At 38.0% G+C, this 14,130-nt stretch overlaps 2 protein-coding genes across 2 annotated transcripts in view; both read left to right on the top strand.

Annotated features, from left to right (window-relative positions):
* Positions 1–14,130, top strand: part of STAU2 (staufen double-stranded RNA binding protein 2) — a 441,622-nt gene that overhangs the window by 177,100 nt on the left and 250,392 nt on the right.
* LOC122736073 (40S ribosomal protein S14-like) lies at positions 12,652–13,122 on the top strand. Its single transcript, XM_043978081.1, has one exon. It carries the CDS (start codon positions 12,667–12,669, stop codon positions 13,120–13,122), a length of 456 nt encoding a protein of 151 aa, XP_043834016.1. The 5' UTR covers positions 12,652–12,666.

Genomic DNA, 14,130 nt, shown 5'->3' with positions numbered 1-14,130 from the left:
ATTGAATGTCTGAACAATAATAGACAGTTGAAATAACAAATTGGAAGTCAGCAAAGAGATTAGGGTTGGATAGCTAAATTTGAGAATCATCAACATAGAGATGATAATTGAATCTAGGGGAGCTTATGAGATCACCAAGTGAAATGATACAAAGGGAGAAGAAGCCCTGGACATGGCCCTGAGCAACATCCATGGTTAGCAGGAATAACCTGGATGAAGATACTGAAAAGGAGACTGAGAAGGAGCAGTCTGATAGGAAGAGAAGCAGGAGAAAGTAGTGTCACAAAAGCCTAGAGAGAAGAGAGCATCAAAGAGACAAGAGTGATTTGACAGTGTCAGAAGTTGCAAAGAGATCAGAAAGAAGACAGAAAAGGCCATTAGGTGTGGCAATTAAGAGATCATTGGTAATTTTGAGGAAAACAAATTTCAATTGAATGGTGAGGCTTTAAGCCAGACTGTGAGGTTTTAAGAAAAGAGCAAGAAAAAAGGAAGTAGAAATGCTGATTGTAGATGGATTCCTTAAGAAGCTTTTCCAGAAAGGGAGAAACAGTATGGTTCAATCTGCATGCAGATTCCACAGTCCTTTTTTTTTTTTTTTTTAGTGAGGCAATTGGGGTTAAGTGACTTGCCCAGTGTCATACAGCTAGTAAGTGTTAAGTGTCTGAGGCAGGATTTGAACCCAGGTACTCCTGACTCCAGGGCCGGTGCTCTATCCACTGCGCCACCTAGCTGCCCCTCACAGTTCTTTTTTCTGGATGTGGAGAGCATTTTCCATCATGAGTCCTTTGTTATTATCTTGGATTATTGTATTTCTGAGAAGAGTTAAGTCTATCACAGTTGATCATCACACAATGTTGTTGATACTGTATACAATGTTCTCCTGGTTCTGCTCATCTCACTCAGCATCAGTTCATGTAAGTGTGTCCAGGTTTTTCTGAAATCTGCCTGCTTATCATTTCTTACAGCACAATAGTATTCCATTACATTCATATACCACAGCTTGTTTAGCTATTCCCTAATTGGTAGGCATCCCCTCAATTTCCAATTCTTTGCCACCACAAAAAGAGCAGCTATAAATATTTTTGTACATGTAGGTTCTTTTCCCTTTTTTATGATCTTTTTGGGATAAAGACCTAATAGTGGTATTGATGGGTATTGAATGATGGGTACTGGGTCAAAGGGTATGCACAGTTTTATAGCCCTTTGGGCATAGTTCCGATTTGCTCTCCAGAATGGTTGGATCAGTTCACAGCTCCACCAACTTTACTGAAAAAGTGAAGCCTCTCTCTTATCTCACATCATTTAGATGCCTCCTGCTACTATCTTTGCTTTCCTTCCTGACTCACATGAAGAGATAAACCTACTGTGCAGGCAAACTCCTTTTCATGTGCAGGAGATCCTGTTCCATTCCATTTTCTCTAACAGATTGCCCCCTCCCTCATCCCTCTTCTCGCTCTAATCTTCCACCTCTCCTTGTCTACTGAATGTTTCTTTACTATCTACAAACATGCCCATTTCTTCCCCATAGTAAAAAGAAAACAAAAACAACAAACCCTTCACCTCTATCTCTGCCATGGTCCCATATTTCTCCGACTTTTTGTGACTAAATTCTACAATAGGTGCCTCTGCTGCCTCTGTTGTTATTCTTCTAACTCTTTACAGTCTGGCTTCTGACCTCATCATTCAACCAAAATTCTTCTCATAAAAGTTAGCAATGATCTCTAAATTGCCAAATCTAGGGACCTTTTTTGAATCCTTAGTCTTCTTGATTTCTTTGCAACTTTTGACACTGTCAGTCACCCTCTTCTCCTTTATACTTTGTGCTCACTAGTTTTCAGGACTCTGCTCTCTTCTGGTTCTTCTGTTTGTATGACCTCCTCAATTTGTTTTGCAGAATTTTCATTCAGGTCTTATCCCCTAACCATCAGTGGCCCCCCCCCACCCCCCCTACCCCCAGGACTCTGTACTGGAACATCTTTTCTTCTCCCTCTATAATATTTCACTTAGTGATCTCATAAACTCACCTGGATTAAATTATCTCTAAACTAATGATTCTCAAATCTACTTTTCCAACCATATCCTCTTTGCTAACTTCCAGTCTTATATCTCCAGTAGATGTCCCATGAACAGCTTAAATTCAAGATGTCCCAAACTGAACTCATATTTCCCCCCAAATTCTTCCCTCTCCCAAATTCTCTATTGCTGTCAAGGGCACCATCATCCTCTCAGTCTCCAAGGCCTGCAGACTAGATGTCATCATTGTTTCCTCATTCATTCTCACTCTCCATATCCAATCTGTTGTTAAGGCTTGTCAACTTTACCTTCATAACATCTCTCATATATGCTCTCTTCTCTCCTCTGATATTGCCATGTCCCTTGTGTAGTCTTTCATTATCTCACACTTGGAGTTTTGTGATACCTTCTTACTGGTCTTCCTAGCCTAAGTATTCCCATTCCAGTCCATCTTCCACTCAGCTACCAAAATGATCTTCCTAATGCTTAAGTCTGACCATGTTACCCCTCACCCCGACCCCTGCTTAAGATCCTCCAGTAAATTCCTGTAGTCTCTGGGATCAAATATAAAATCCTCTGACATTCAAAGCCCTACCTTTCTACACCCCGCCCCCTTCAGTACATTAACACTGACCTTAACTTAAAAAGGCCACTGCATCTGGGGCCATTTCCAGTTATCCTGATCTATATCTTGCCACTGAACCCAGATGGCTTCAGAGGAGAGAGTGAGGCTGATGACTTTGCACAGCCCTGCATCACTTAAATCTAATTCATTTGTAAGTCAAGACATCGCCTTCTTTATGTTATTTTTATTTTGTTCATTTAAAAAATTTTGTTAAATTGATTTTTCTTCTTTTTAATCAGGTTGGTTTAGAGTTTTATGATTGATTTTATTAGTCTTTTAAAAGACTCATCTTTAAGTTCTCTATCAGTCTTTTTGTTTTCCATTTTTATCCATTTTTTCTCCAGTTTCCAGCATCAATCCTCTTGTATTTGTTCTGGGTTTGTTAGTGATTTTTTTTTTGTTGGATATTCAATTAATCCCCTCTTTTTGTATTTTGGTAATAGATGTACCTAGGGTAATTTTTTCCTCTGAGGATTGCTTTAGCTATATCTCAGAAATTCTGGCATGATGTTATTTTCTTCCTTCTAGTTATTAATTTTTCCTCTGATGTATTCTTTGACTCATCCTGTTGTTATCCATTTAGAACAGTCTTTTGCTTATAATCCTTGTGTTGATTACTACCTTTATAATGTTATGGTCTGTAAACAGGTAAAAGTGTTCCCTATGTGATTGTTATTCACATTTTCCCATAAATCATCAATGGATGACACTTTTAATGTGTTAAGAGTGCTTCCTTTGGGTCTTACAATATTTTGTGGCTGCAAAAGTCCCAGCCTGGGGGCAGGTAGTCAGTTATCTTTTCCTCTCCTTAGGTGACTGGCTTTTCCTATGCCACCCCCACATCTGTTATTTCCTTTTTTTTTTTTTTTGGTCATCATTGCCAAATCAAGAATAAGGCTGAGCCTCAGAAGGACTTTAATTTTCATTTCTTCTATAGTGATTTAGAGCATTTTTTCATATGGCTGTTGGTAAGTTGGGAGAAGGGGAGGGAATAAACATTTATATAGCATCTACTACATGCCAGGCACTGTGCTAAGCACTTGAAACATTATCTCATATAATAGCTTGGATTTATTCCATTGAAAAACTACTTGTTCATATCCTTTGACCATTTATCAACTGAGGAACAAATCTGAATCTTATACATTTTGAATTAGTTTCTTATATATCTTGGAAATGATACTTTTATCAGAAAAACTTAATATGAAGATTCCTCCCCTCCTCCCCCATCCAATTAACTCTTTGCCTTGTAATCTTAGCTACAATGGTTTATTTTGTAGGGGAAAAAACTTTTTGATGTTAGATAATACAAATTGCCCATTTTACCTTCTCTTATCCTTTTTTGTTTTCTCATGAATTTCCCAGAGCCATAGATCTGAAAGGATATTTCTTCCTTGTTCCTGTAATTTGTTTATGAAGTGACATTTTATATCTAGGTCATGTATACATTGAGAGTTTATTTTGGAATATGATGTGAGATATAGATCTAAGCCTAATTTTTGTTAGTTTTCCTCACAGTTTTTCTTGAAAGTGAATCCTTGGGGGCAACTAGGTGGTGCAGTGGATAAAGCACTGGCCTTGGATTCAGGAGGACGACCTGAATTCAAATCTGGCCTCAGACACTTGACACTTACTAATAACTTTGTGACCCTGGGCAAGTCACTTAACCCTCATTGCCCTGCAAGAAAAAAAAAAAGGTAAATTCTTATCTAATAGCCGATGGTCTTTGGATTTCTTCAATATGCATTCTAGGTTTGTGTTTTTGTATGTTGTGTACCAAATTTGTTTCACTATTCAACCTCTCTATTTTTAACCAGTACCAAATTGTTTTGATGATTACTGCTCTGTTGTATAGTTTGAGATCTGGTACTGCTAGAATCCCTTCTTTCTCTTGAAATTCTTGACCTTTTTTCCTTGCATATGAATTTCATTATTGCTTTTTCTAGTTCTATAAAGAATTCTTTGTTAGATTAACTGTCATGAAACTAAATAAATAAAGTAGTATTATCATTTTCATGACATTGCTTTGGCTTGTGAGCAATTAATATTCCTTCAATTTATTTAGGTCTGTATTTCCACAACATTCTAATTAAATAGTTTTTTGTAGTTGTATTCATATATTTTCTGTGTTTATTGAAAATAGCTTCTGCTAGCCCCTATTTTCTTCTCCTCACCAAGACTCTAATAACCTTTTCTTACTTTGCTTTCCTTTTCTTTTAACCTCCTCTTCACAAACCCCACTCTGACCTTTTAGTCTGCTTTGCTTACAGCTTAATTCTTCTTTGATTTTATTATTTCTTTTTCTCTGTTCTCCCCTTTTCCCGGTCTCTTGTAGATGTTTCATTGATAGAATGTTGGGCATGGAGTCACAAATACATGAATTCTAAACTGGCCACAAACACTTAACTAGCTGTGTGACCCTAGAAAAGTCTCTTAACCTCTGCATTATAGTTTGCTCCTCTGTCAAAATGGGAATAGTAACAGCACCTGCCTCCTAGAGTTGTTGTGAGGATCGAGTAAGATATTTTGTGAAACACTTAGCACAGTATCTGACACATAATAGGAACTTGATCAATGCTTGTTCCCTACCTCATTCTATTTATCAATTGAATTGTATATATTTTTCTACAACAAAGTATTTGTCTTTCTGTATTTTTTTTTTTTTAGTGAGGCAATTAGGGTTAAGTGACTTGCCCAGGGTCACACAGCTAGTAAGTGTTAAGTGTCTGAGGCCGGATTTGAACTCAGGTACTCCTGACTCCAGGGCTGGTGCTCTATCCACTGCGCCACCTAGCTGCCCCCTTTCTGTATTTTTTATCTTCCTTGGACCAGTTTAGATGAAAGTGAGGCTTAAGTAATGCCTACTCCCTCTACCACTTCCTCATTTATATAGACTTTTATTTATACACCTTGATTATAAGAGGTAATAAATTCCCTCATTTTCCCTCTCTCTTTTTTCCATTGTATTTATCTTTTTTTTTTTCTAATAGAGTAGTGGCTAGAGAACTGTGACTTGAGCACTTATCCTAGAATAAGGAAGACGAGTTCAAATCCATCTTCAGACACTAGCTGTGTGACTCTGGGCAATTCATTTAACCTCTGTCTGTCTCAGTTTCATCTGGAAAATGAAGATGATAATATCTGTCTCCTGGGGTTGTGATGAGCATAAAATTAGATATTTATAAGGGACTTTGCCAATCTTAAAGTGTTATATAAATGCTAGCTAGTATTGTTCTTGTTGTTGCTAATCATCATTAAAACATAACAAAACCACCTTTAGGCTCTCTTCCTTATTTAATTACCTCTGATTCCTAATGACATTAGAATTCTGAGGGGAAACTTGTATCATCTCCCATTATTAAAATGTAAATGGTTCATCTTTGTATAGTTCCAGTTGTTCACTTCTACTTACCTTTTTTTTTTTTAAGGCAATTGGGGTTAAGTGACTTGCCCAGGGTCACACAACTAGTAAGTGTTAAGTGTCTGAGGCCGAATTTGAACTCAGGAACTCCTGACTCCAGGGCCGGTGCTCTATCCACTGTGCCATCTAGCTGCCCCTACTTAAATTTTTAATGTTCCTCTTAACTCCTCTATTTGTATTTCAAAATTTCTATGTAGCTTTGGTCTTTTCATCAGGAGTTCTTAGAAGTCTTCTATTTTATCAAAGATCCATTTTTTCCTTTGGAGGATTGATTATAATCCCATATCTTTTGGAATGTTGTATTATATGTTCTCTACTCTTTTATATTGCTAGATGCTAAATTTTGTGTGGTTCTGATTCATATATAAACTCTTTCATTTATTAGTAATTTAGTACTTTTAGTTTGACCTGGAAGCTCTGGAGTTTGCGAAGACATTCCTGGGCACTTTCTTTTTGGAATTTCTTTCAGGTTACCCAGTGGATTCTTTTGTTCTTCATTCTACCCTTTGGGTCTAAGAGATCTGAACAGTTTTTTTCATGATTTCTCAAAATATGGTATCTTGTATCTTTTTTTGGCCTTGGCTTTCAGTTATTCTAATAATTTCATCTCTCCATCTGTTTTCCAGGTCATTTTGTTGTTGTTGTTGTTGTTATTTGGTTGTTTTTTTTGGCAGAGCAATGAGAGTTAAGTGACTTTCCCAAGGTCACAGAGCTAGTAAGTTCAAGTGTCTGAGGCAGCATTTGAACTCAGGTCCTCTTCAATCCAGGGCCTGTGCTTTATCCACTGTGCCATCTAGCTGCTCCCCAGGTCATTTGTTTTTGCTAATAAACACCTTAAATTCTTCTCCTCCTCTTCCTTAAACATTTTTGTCTTTGTTTTATTAGTTCTTATTTTTTCATGAAGTCATTTGCCATCTTTTTGGTCCATTTTAATTTTCAAGGAGTCAGTTGTTTGGATAAGATTTTATATCTCTTGTGCTATTCTATTATTTCTTTTACTAAGTCTTTCCTCAATACCTCTCATTTCTTTTTTAAATCTTTCCACTGACACTCTCATTTATTATTGTTAATCATTATTATTATCTAACATTTATATAGTACCCACTAAGTGCTTTATAAGTATTATCTCATTTTATCTTCACTGCAATCTTGGGAGATACGTGCTATTTATTATCCCTATTTTGCAAATAAAGAAACATAATTTTGGACTCTTAAAAACTCTTGCTTTCTAAAGGACTGTATTTTCTAGTTTTGTTTTTCTTTGAGGCATTGTAGGTATTTTATAGTTATCTTCCTCTTCTCTGTTTGTATCTTGGGCATCCTTGGTACATGATGGTTCTTTATTATGGAAGTTTTAATTTTAATTTTTTTACTCAATCTTTCAGTTTTCATTTCCAGATTGAGACTTTATGCCATGACCAGCCTCTGTTCACTTCTTGAGAATGACAGAGTCTTGCTTGGTTCTGATTTGTATTCTCTTGGATCCCATTGAGACTTCTACCATGTTCTATTTTTCCACCAACTGCACAGAGCTGTAAATCAAATTTTCACTGGTCCCTAGAAGTCTGATCTTAAGTACAGACTGATTGCTACTTGCCTGGACTATTTTTTTGGGGGGGGGGTGAGGCAATTGGGGTTAAGTGACTTGCCCATGGTCACACAGCTAGTAATCGTTAAGTGTCTGAGGCCGTATTTGAACTCAGGTCCTCCTGAATCCAGGGTCAGTGCTTTATCCACTGCACCACCTAGCTGCCCCCTTGCCTGGACTTTTAAGACTCTGGGTCCCAGTTTGTTTCCATGTAACACAATTGCAGAATTGCCTTAGGGTAGAGCTCCTGTAGACATTTGCTGTCTTCACCCCCTGTCATTTAGTTGGTAGGTTCTTCAGGTTTAGCCGACTAAGCTGTAGGTTTATGCCTAGTCTAAACCCAAGACTGAGTCTGTGACTCCAGTAAGGAGTCAGAATGACAGCAGATGGTCTAGCTCTATTCTGAGATCTAGTTTCAGTTCAGAGCGACTATATAGCCTGCTAAGCTCTGGTGTGGGACTGGAGACTGCATCTGTGATACCTATCACTGTCTGGGGTCACAGATTTTTATTTATCCCTCTCTGGGCTCAGAGAGAGGAGAGGAGAAAGCTATTGACCTCACCTTTTTCTGACCCCTCTTTTTTGAGAGAGAGAGAGAGAGAAGCACAGAAACTATGGGCTTTAATCCACTGCTCAATCTGAACTCTTATTCAACTTTTGTTAGAGTCATTCTAACAGAGTAGGCCTATACTGTTTTCTCCTACTTCATCATCTTGGCTGGTTCCAAGTCTTAACTTTGGAGGGTTGATGGTGAAGAATGGGGTGAAAAGGAAAGAAAGAAAAAGAACCTGGGACTGGATGAAGGGAAGAAAAAAAATATAGGTGTTGGAAGAAGATCAATTATAGATCACTGGTGTTAAACACACTCCTTTCTCTCCACTCTCTGTTTGTTGTAGAAGGCAGCAGGGGAGAAAGAAGAGAACACATAAAAGGATTATGTTGTTTAGCAAAAACAAATGAATCGGAAAGATTCACAAAGAGTTAAAAACAGGAACAAAGTTTGCTTTGCTTCAGGTGAACTAATCAGTGGTAGGAATCATGACACTTTTTTTATATGCAATTAAGACATTCCTTAAGGGAAAATTTAAATCACCAAACACTTCCATCAACCAAAGGGAAAAAGAAAAGATCAGTGAATTGGGCATGAAACTGAAACAAAAACAGAAATGAGAAAAGCAACAAATAAACAAATTGAACTAAATATCACAGTGGAATTCTGAAAATCAAAGAAGAGATTTGCAAAATTGAAAGCAAAACAAACTTCTAGGCCACTCTTTGATCTGTTTTGCCTTCCAGAGAATGATACTACCTTAACACCTACTCAATGATTTGCTAGTCCCTGCCTGGAAATATATTATTATGAGGTATCCCAGCTATGCCACTCCACTTCTTGTTCACTTTCTCATTTGCTCCACCTCCACATTGGCTGCTGTTTCCTGCTTGAGGTCATCCTCCTAATCCCTTCTCTTTTATGTTTGCTCTTCCTTTATTAGAATTTAGAATTTAAGCTCTTTGAGAGTAGGAATCATCTTTTTAAAAAATTTTTGCTTTGTTTTTATATTCCCAGCCCTTAATACAATATCTGAAACATAGTAAGTGATTAATAAATCTATTGACTTGATAAAGAAAATTCAGAGCTGGTTTAAAAAAAATAAACTAAATAAACCATTATGAGCTAGTCTTATTTTTTTTAATGGAAAAAATTGATTATCTGCATCAAAAATTAAGAAGCACATCTCACAACAGACAAGGAAGAAACAGGGAAAATTATTAGAAACTTCTGAACAATTTTATGCCAACAACCTAAATACATTATAAAACTAAATCAAATCAATGAATATTTTAGACATAAAATACCCAGATTTATAGACAACAGAGAATTTAAACAACTCAGTTTCAGAAAAAAAATTATATAAATTATAATGAAAATCCCAAAGAAAAATACTCCAAGATCAAGTTCTTTGAATTATATGAAATTTTCAGAGAATAGTTAAGTCCAGTATTACCTAAACTCTTTGCAAAAACAGAAAAAGAAGAAATTTTACCAACGTTCTTCTGTGATACAAAAATGGTCTTGTTATCCATAAACCTGAGAAAATCAAAAAGAGAAAGAAAACTGTAGACCAATCTCTGTAATTAACATGGTTGTAAAAATTATACAAAAGAGTGAGCTCCCGAACTCATGACACGATCGCTCCAAAGAACATCCAAATAAAGTCATAGGAAAATGCCTGGAGCAGCAAAACTCACAGAAGAATGTGCTGAAATCATCTTCTAACCAAGAATGGCTTGGAAGGTCAGAAGGAGGGAGCTGCTGTGCTGATACAGGAGTCAAGCCCAACCCCACAGTCACCCTGACACAGATCCAGTCTCAGGAAGTCCTCACGAGAGAAGGAGACCCCCAGAGCCTCTGAATCAGCTGAAGTACCAGTGTCGTCTGGAACTAAGCTCACAGTCTGGTGAGTGGGCTGAGCCCTGGGCAGGGGAGAGACTACAGGGGTCTATGCTGGTGCTAAGGCAGAACTTGGATTTTACACCCCTACTGAGAACCAGGTGTGGTAGGCTCCAGTAGAAGTGACCCAGGTGGTGGAGGGGCACAGGCTCATCAGAGCTAATAACCACAACACACAAAGCTGGTTGATTGGCAAGTTAGTCTGGGGTCATCTAGGACCAAGAAACAGCCCGGGTGAGGGAAGAACCTGATTCTCCTTAAATCATACCACCTGGGACTTTTTAAGCTTGGGATACTGCAGCCTGGAAACAGTGCCCCACTTTAAGGAGCTAAAAGTCTAGTAAAAGAAAGGCAAGATGAGCCGACAGAGAAAGGTGAGGACCATAGAAAGTTTCTTCAGTAACAAGGAAGACCAAGGGGCACCCTCAGAGGAAGAAGTCAACATCAGGGCCCCTATCTCTAAAGCTTCCAAGAAAAATACGAATTGGTCTCAGGCCATAGAGGTGCTCAAAAAGGACTTTGAAGATAAAATTAGAGAGGTAGAGGAAAAAATGGAAAGAGAAATGAGGGTGATGCAGGAAAGACATGAGAAAAAAGTCAACAGCTTGAAAAGTCAAATGGAAAAGGAGGTACAAAAGCTCTCTGATGAAAATAATTGCCTAAGAATTAGGATTGAACAAATGGAAGCCAGTGACTTTATGAGAAACCAAGACACAATAAAGCAAATCCAAATGAATAAAAAAATAGAGGGCAATGTGAAATATCTTCTGGGAAAAACTGCTGACCTGGAAAATAGGTCCAGGAGAGATAATTTGAAAATGATTGGTCTACCTGAAAACCATGATCAAGGAAAGAGCTTAGACACCATCTTCCAAGATATTCTCAGGGAAAATTGCCCTGAAATTCTAGAAGAAGAAGCTAAAGTAGAAATTGAAAGAATCCACCGATCACCTCCAGAAAGAGATCCCAAAAAGAAAACTCCTAGGAATATTATAGCCAAATTCCAGAGCTTTCAGGTCAAGGAGAAAATATTGCAAGCTGCCAAAAAGAAAGAATTCAAGTACTGTGGAGCCCCAGTCAGGATAGCACAAGATCTAGCAGCTTCTACATTAAAGGACCAGAGGGCATGGAATATGATATTCCAAAGGGCAAAGGAAATGGGATTACAACCAAGAATCACCTACCCAGGAAAACTCAGCATTATCTTTCAGTGGAAAAAATGGGACTTTAATGAAAAAGAAAACTTTCAGATATTTGTGATGAAAAGACCTGAACTGAATTGCAAATTTGACTTTCAAATACAAGACACTAGAGAACCATAAAAAAAAAAACAAAACATTGGAGCTGGGGGACATACCTGGGGTCATATAGTGGGTGACTGTCTTGTGTCTGAGGCCAGGTTTTGGCTGGGATCCCCCTGGGTCCAAGGGTGATGGTTTGTCCACTGTGTCACTTAGCTATATGATAACATCTTTAGGGTTAAATTGAGGGGTGAAGGGAATTCATTGGGGGAGGGGGAAGGGCAGAAGCAGATGGGAGAGGAGCAGGGCAGTAAATGAATTTCACACTCATCAGAAAAGGCTCAAAGACCTTAAACTCATCAGAGCTGCCTCAAGGAGGGACTAATAGACACAACCAACTGGGTGGAGTAATCTATTTAATCTGGGCAGTAAATGAGCCTAACACTCATCAAAATTGGCTCAAAGACCTCAATCTCATTAGAATTGGCTCAAGGAGGGAATAATGTACACCCTCAATTGGGTGGAGTAATCTCTATAACCCTGCAGGAAAATAGGAGGGGAAAGGGATAAAGAGAGAGGGGCAAAAGAAGGAAGGGCAGAGTGGGGGAGGGGACAGACAGAAGCAAATCCCTTTTGAAGAGTGATAGGATGAAAGAAAGTTGGATAATAGAATAAATATCATGGGGAAGGGAATAGGATGGAAGGGAAACAGTTAAAAATAGTAATCATGAAAAAGAGAAAAAGGGGGAAAACTGTACAAAAAATATTTATAGCAACTCTTGGTGGAGGCTAAGAATTGAGAATCAAGGAATGTCCATCAATTGAGGAATGATGGAAAAAAGCTGTGTTATATGATTGTAGTGGAATGGCCTTGTGCTACAGAAAATGACAAACAGGATGATCCCCGAAAAACCTTGAAAGACTAATGAACATCGATGTATAGTGAAGTGAGCAGAGCTGGGAGGACATTGTGCATAGTGACAACAGTATTGTTCAATGAGTAATTGTGAATGACTTATCTACTCTCAGCAGTGCAGTGATCCAAGACAATCCCAAGGAACTAATGAGGGAGCTTACTATGCACCCCTATAGAAAGAACTGATTAAAAAAGAACACTTGTGGATTGTACATATATAACCTGATTGCGATCTTGTGGAGGGGGGAGGAAAGGGAAGGAGGGAGGGAGAAAAATTTGGAACTCTAAATCTTATGAAAGTGAATGTTGAAAACTACTCTTACATGTAAATGGAAAATAAATGTTTGTTGAAAGAAAAAAAAAAGTTATAGTGGCTTTCCGGTGTTGGTGGCCCAAGTGAAGGAGCAGAAATGGCGCCTCACAAGGGGAAGGAAAAGAAGGAAGAGCAGGTCATCAGCCTTGGACCTCAGGTTGCAGAGGGAGAGAATGTGTTTGGTGTCTGTCATATTTTTGCTTCCTTCAATGACACCTTTGTCCATGTTACTGATCTTTCTGGCAAAGAAACCATCTGTCAAGTGACTGGTGGGATGAAGGTCAAGGCTGACAGAGATGAATCTTCTCCCTATGCTGCTATGTTGGCCGCTCAGGACATTGCCCAGAGATGTAAAGAATTAGGCATCGCTGCCCTTCACATCAAACTTCAGGCCACAGGGGGAAATAGGACTAAGACACCTGGCCCTGGTGCACAGTCAGCCTTGAGAGCCCTGGCACATTCTGGAATGAAGATCAGGTGGATTGAGGATGTCACTCCAATCCCCTCTGACAGCACTCACAGAAAGGGTGGTCGCCATGGTCACTGTCTGTGAATATTGTTTTTTGGATTATTTTTGTCAATTAAAGTGTCACGATGAAAAAAAAAGGGAGGGGGCAGCTAGGTGGCGCAGTGGATAAAGCACCGGCCCTAGATTCAGGAGGACCTGAGTTCAAATCCAGCCTCAGACACTTGACACTTACTAGCTGTGTGACCCTGAGCAAGTCACTTAACCCCAATTGCCTCACCAAAAAAAAAAAATTATACAAAAAATATTAGCAGACACTAAAGCAACATATCAGAAGTTTATACTTTATGTCTGTTACATTCACACCCCGAATTCAGAGTTTGTTCAATATTAGAAAAACTGTGAGTACAAGTAATATAGGTACACCAAATGTACAAGTATAACTATAACATAATAATAATAAAAATAGCACAAAATAACTGATTATATGAAGAGGTGAAAAAAAACTTTTTGAAAAAACACAGCACCCATTTCTTTTAAATACACTAAAGAGCATAGAAATAATAACCATTCCCAAGTATGGTGAGTGGCATTTGTATCAAACCAAAAGCTAACATTATATGGAGCAAAGTTAGAGGCCTTTCTGATATGATAAGAGATAAATAAAAGATTTCTGTTATCAATAGTATTATTTGATGTAGTTCTAGAAGTGCTAGCTGTAGTAATAACACAAAAAAAGTAATTGAGGGCATAAGCATTGTTAGAGAAAATAAAATGCCACTTTTATCAGCTGGTATGATCACTGCTTAGAGAGTCCCAGAGAGCCAATAAAAAATTAAATGAAACAATAAATAGTAGGATATAAAGGAAACAAAAGAAATTAGTCTTCCAATACATTACCAAAAAAGCCAGCAGGAAGAGATGGAAAGAGAAATTCCATTCAAAATAATTAGAGATTATATGAAATCTTTTGTGGTCCATATAACAGTTTACACTTAGGAACTATATGAATACAACTACAAAATATAAAAATAAAGACCTAACCAAATGGGGAGATATTAATTGCTTATAGTTGTTGTGCCAATATGATAAAAA

Source organism: Dromiciops gliroides, chromosome 1, assembly GCF_019393635.1.
Source record: "Dromiciops gliroides isolate mDroGli1 chromosome 1, mDroGli1.pri, whole genome shotgun sequence".
Classification (NCBI taxonomy): domain Eukaryota; kingdom Metazoa; phylum Chordata; class Mammalia; order Microbiotheria; family Microbiotheriidae; genus Dromiciops; species Dromiciops gliroides.
Note: the sequence above shows the minus strand (reverse complement) of the source record. Positions and strands in the feature narration are given on the sequence as shown.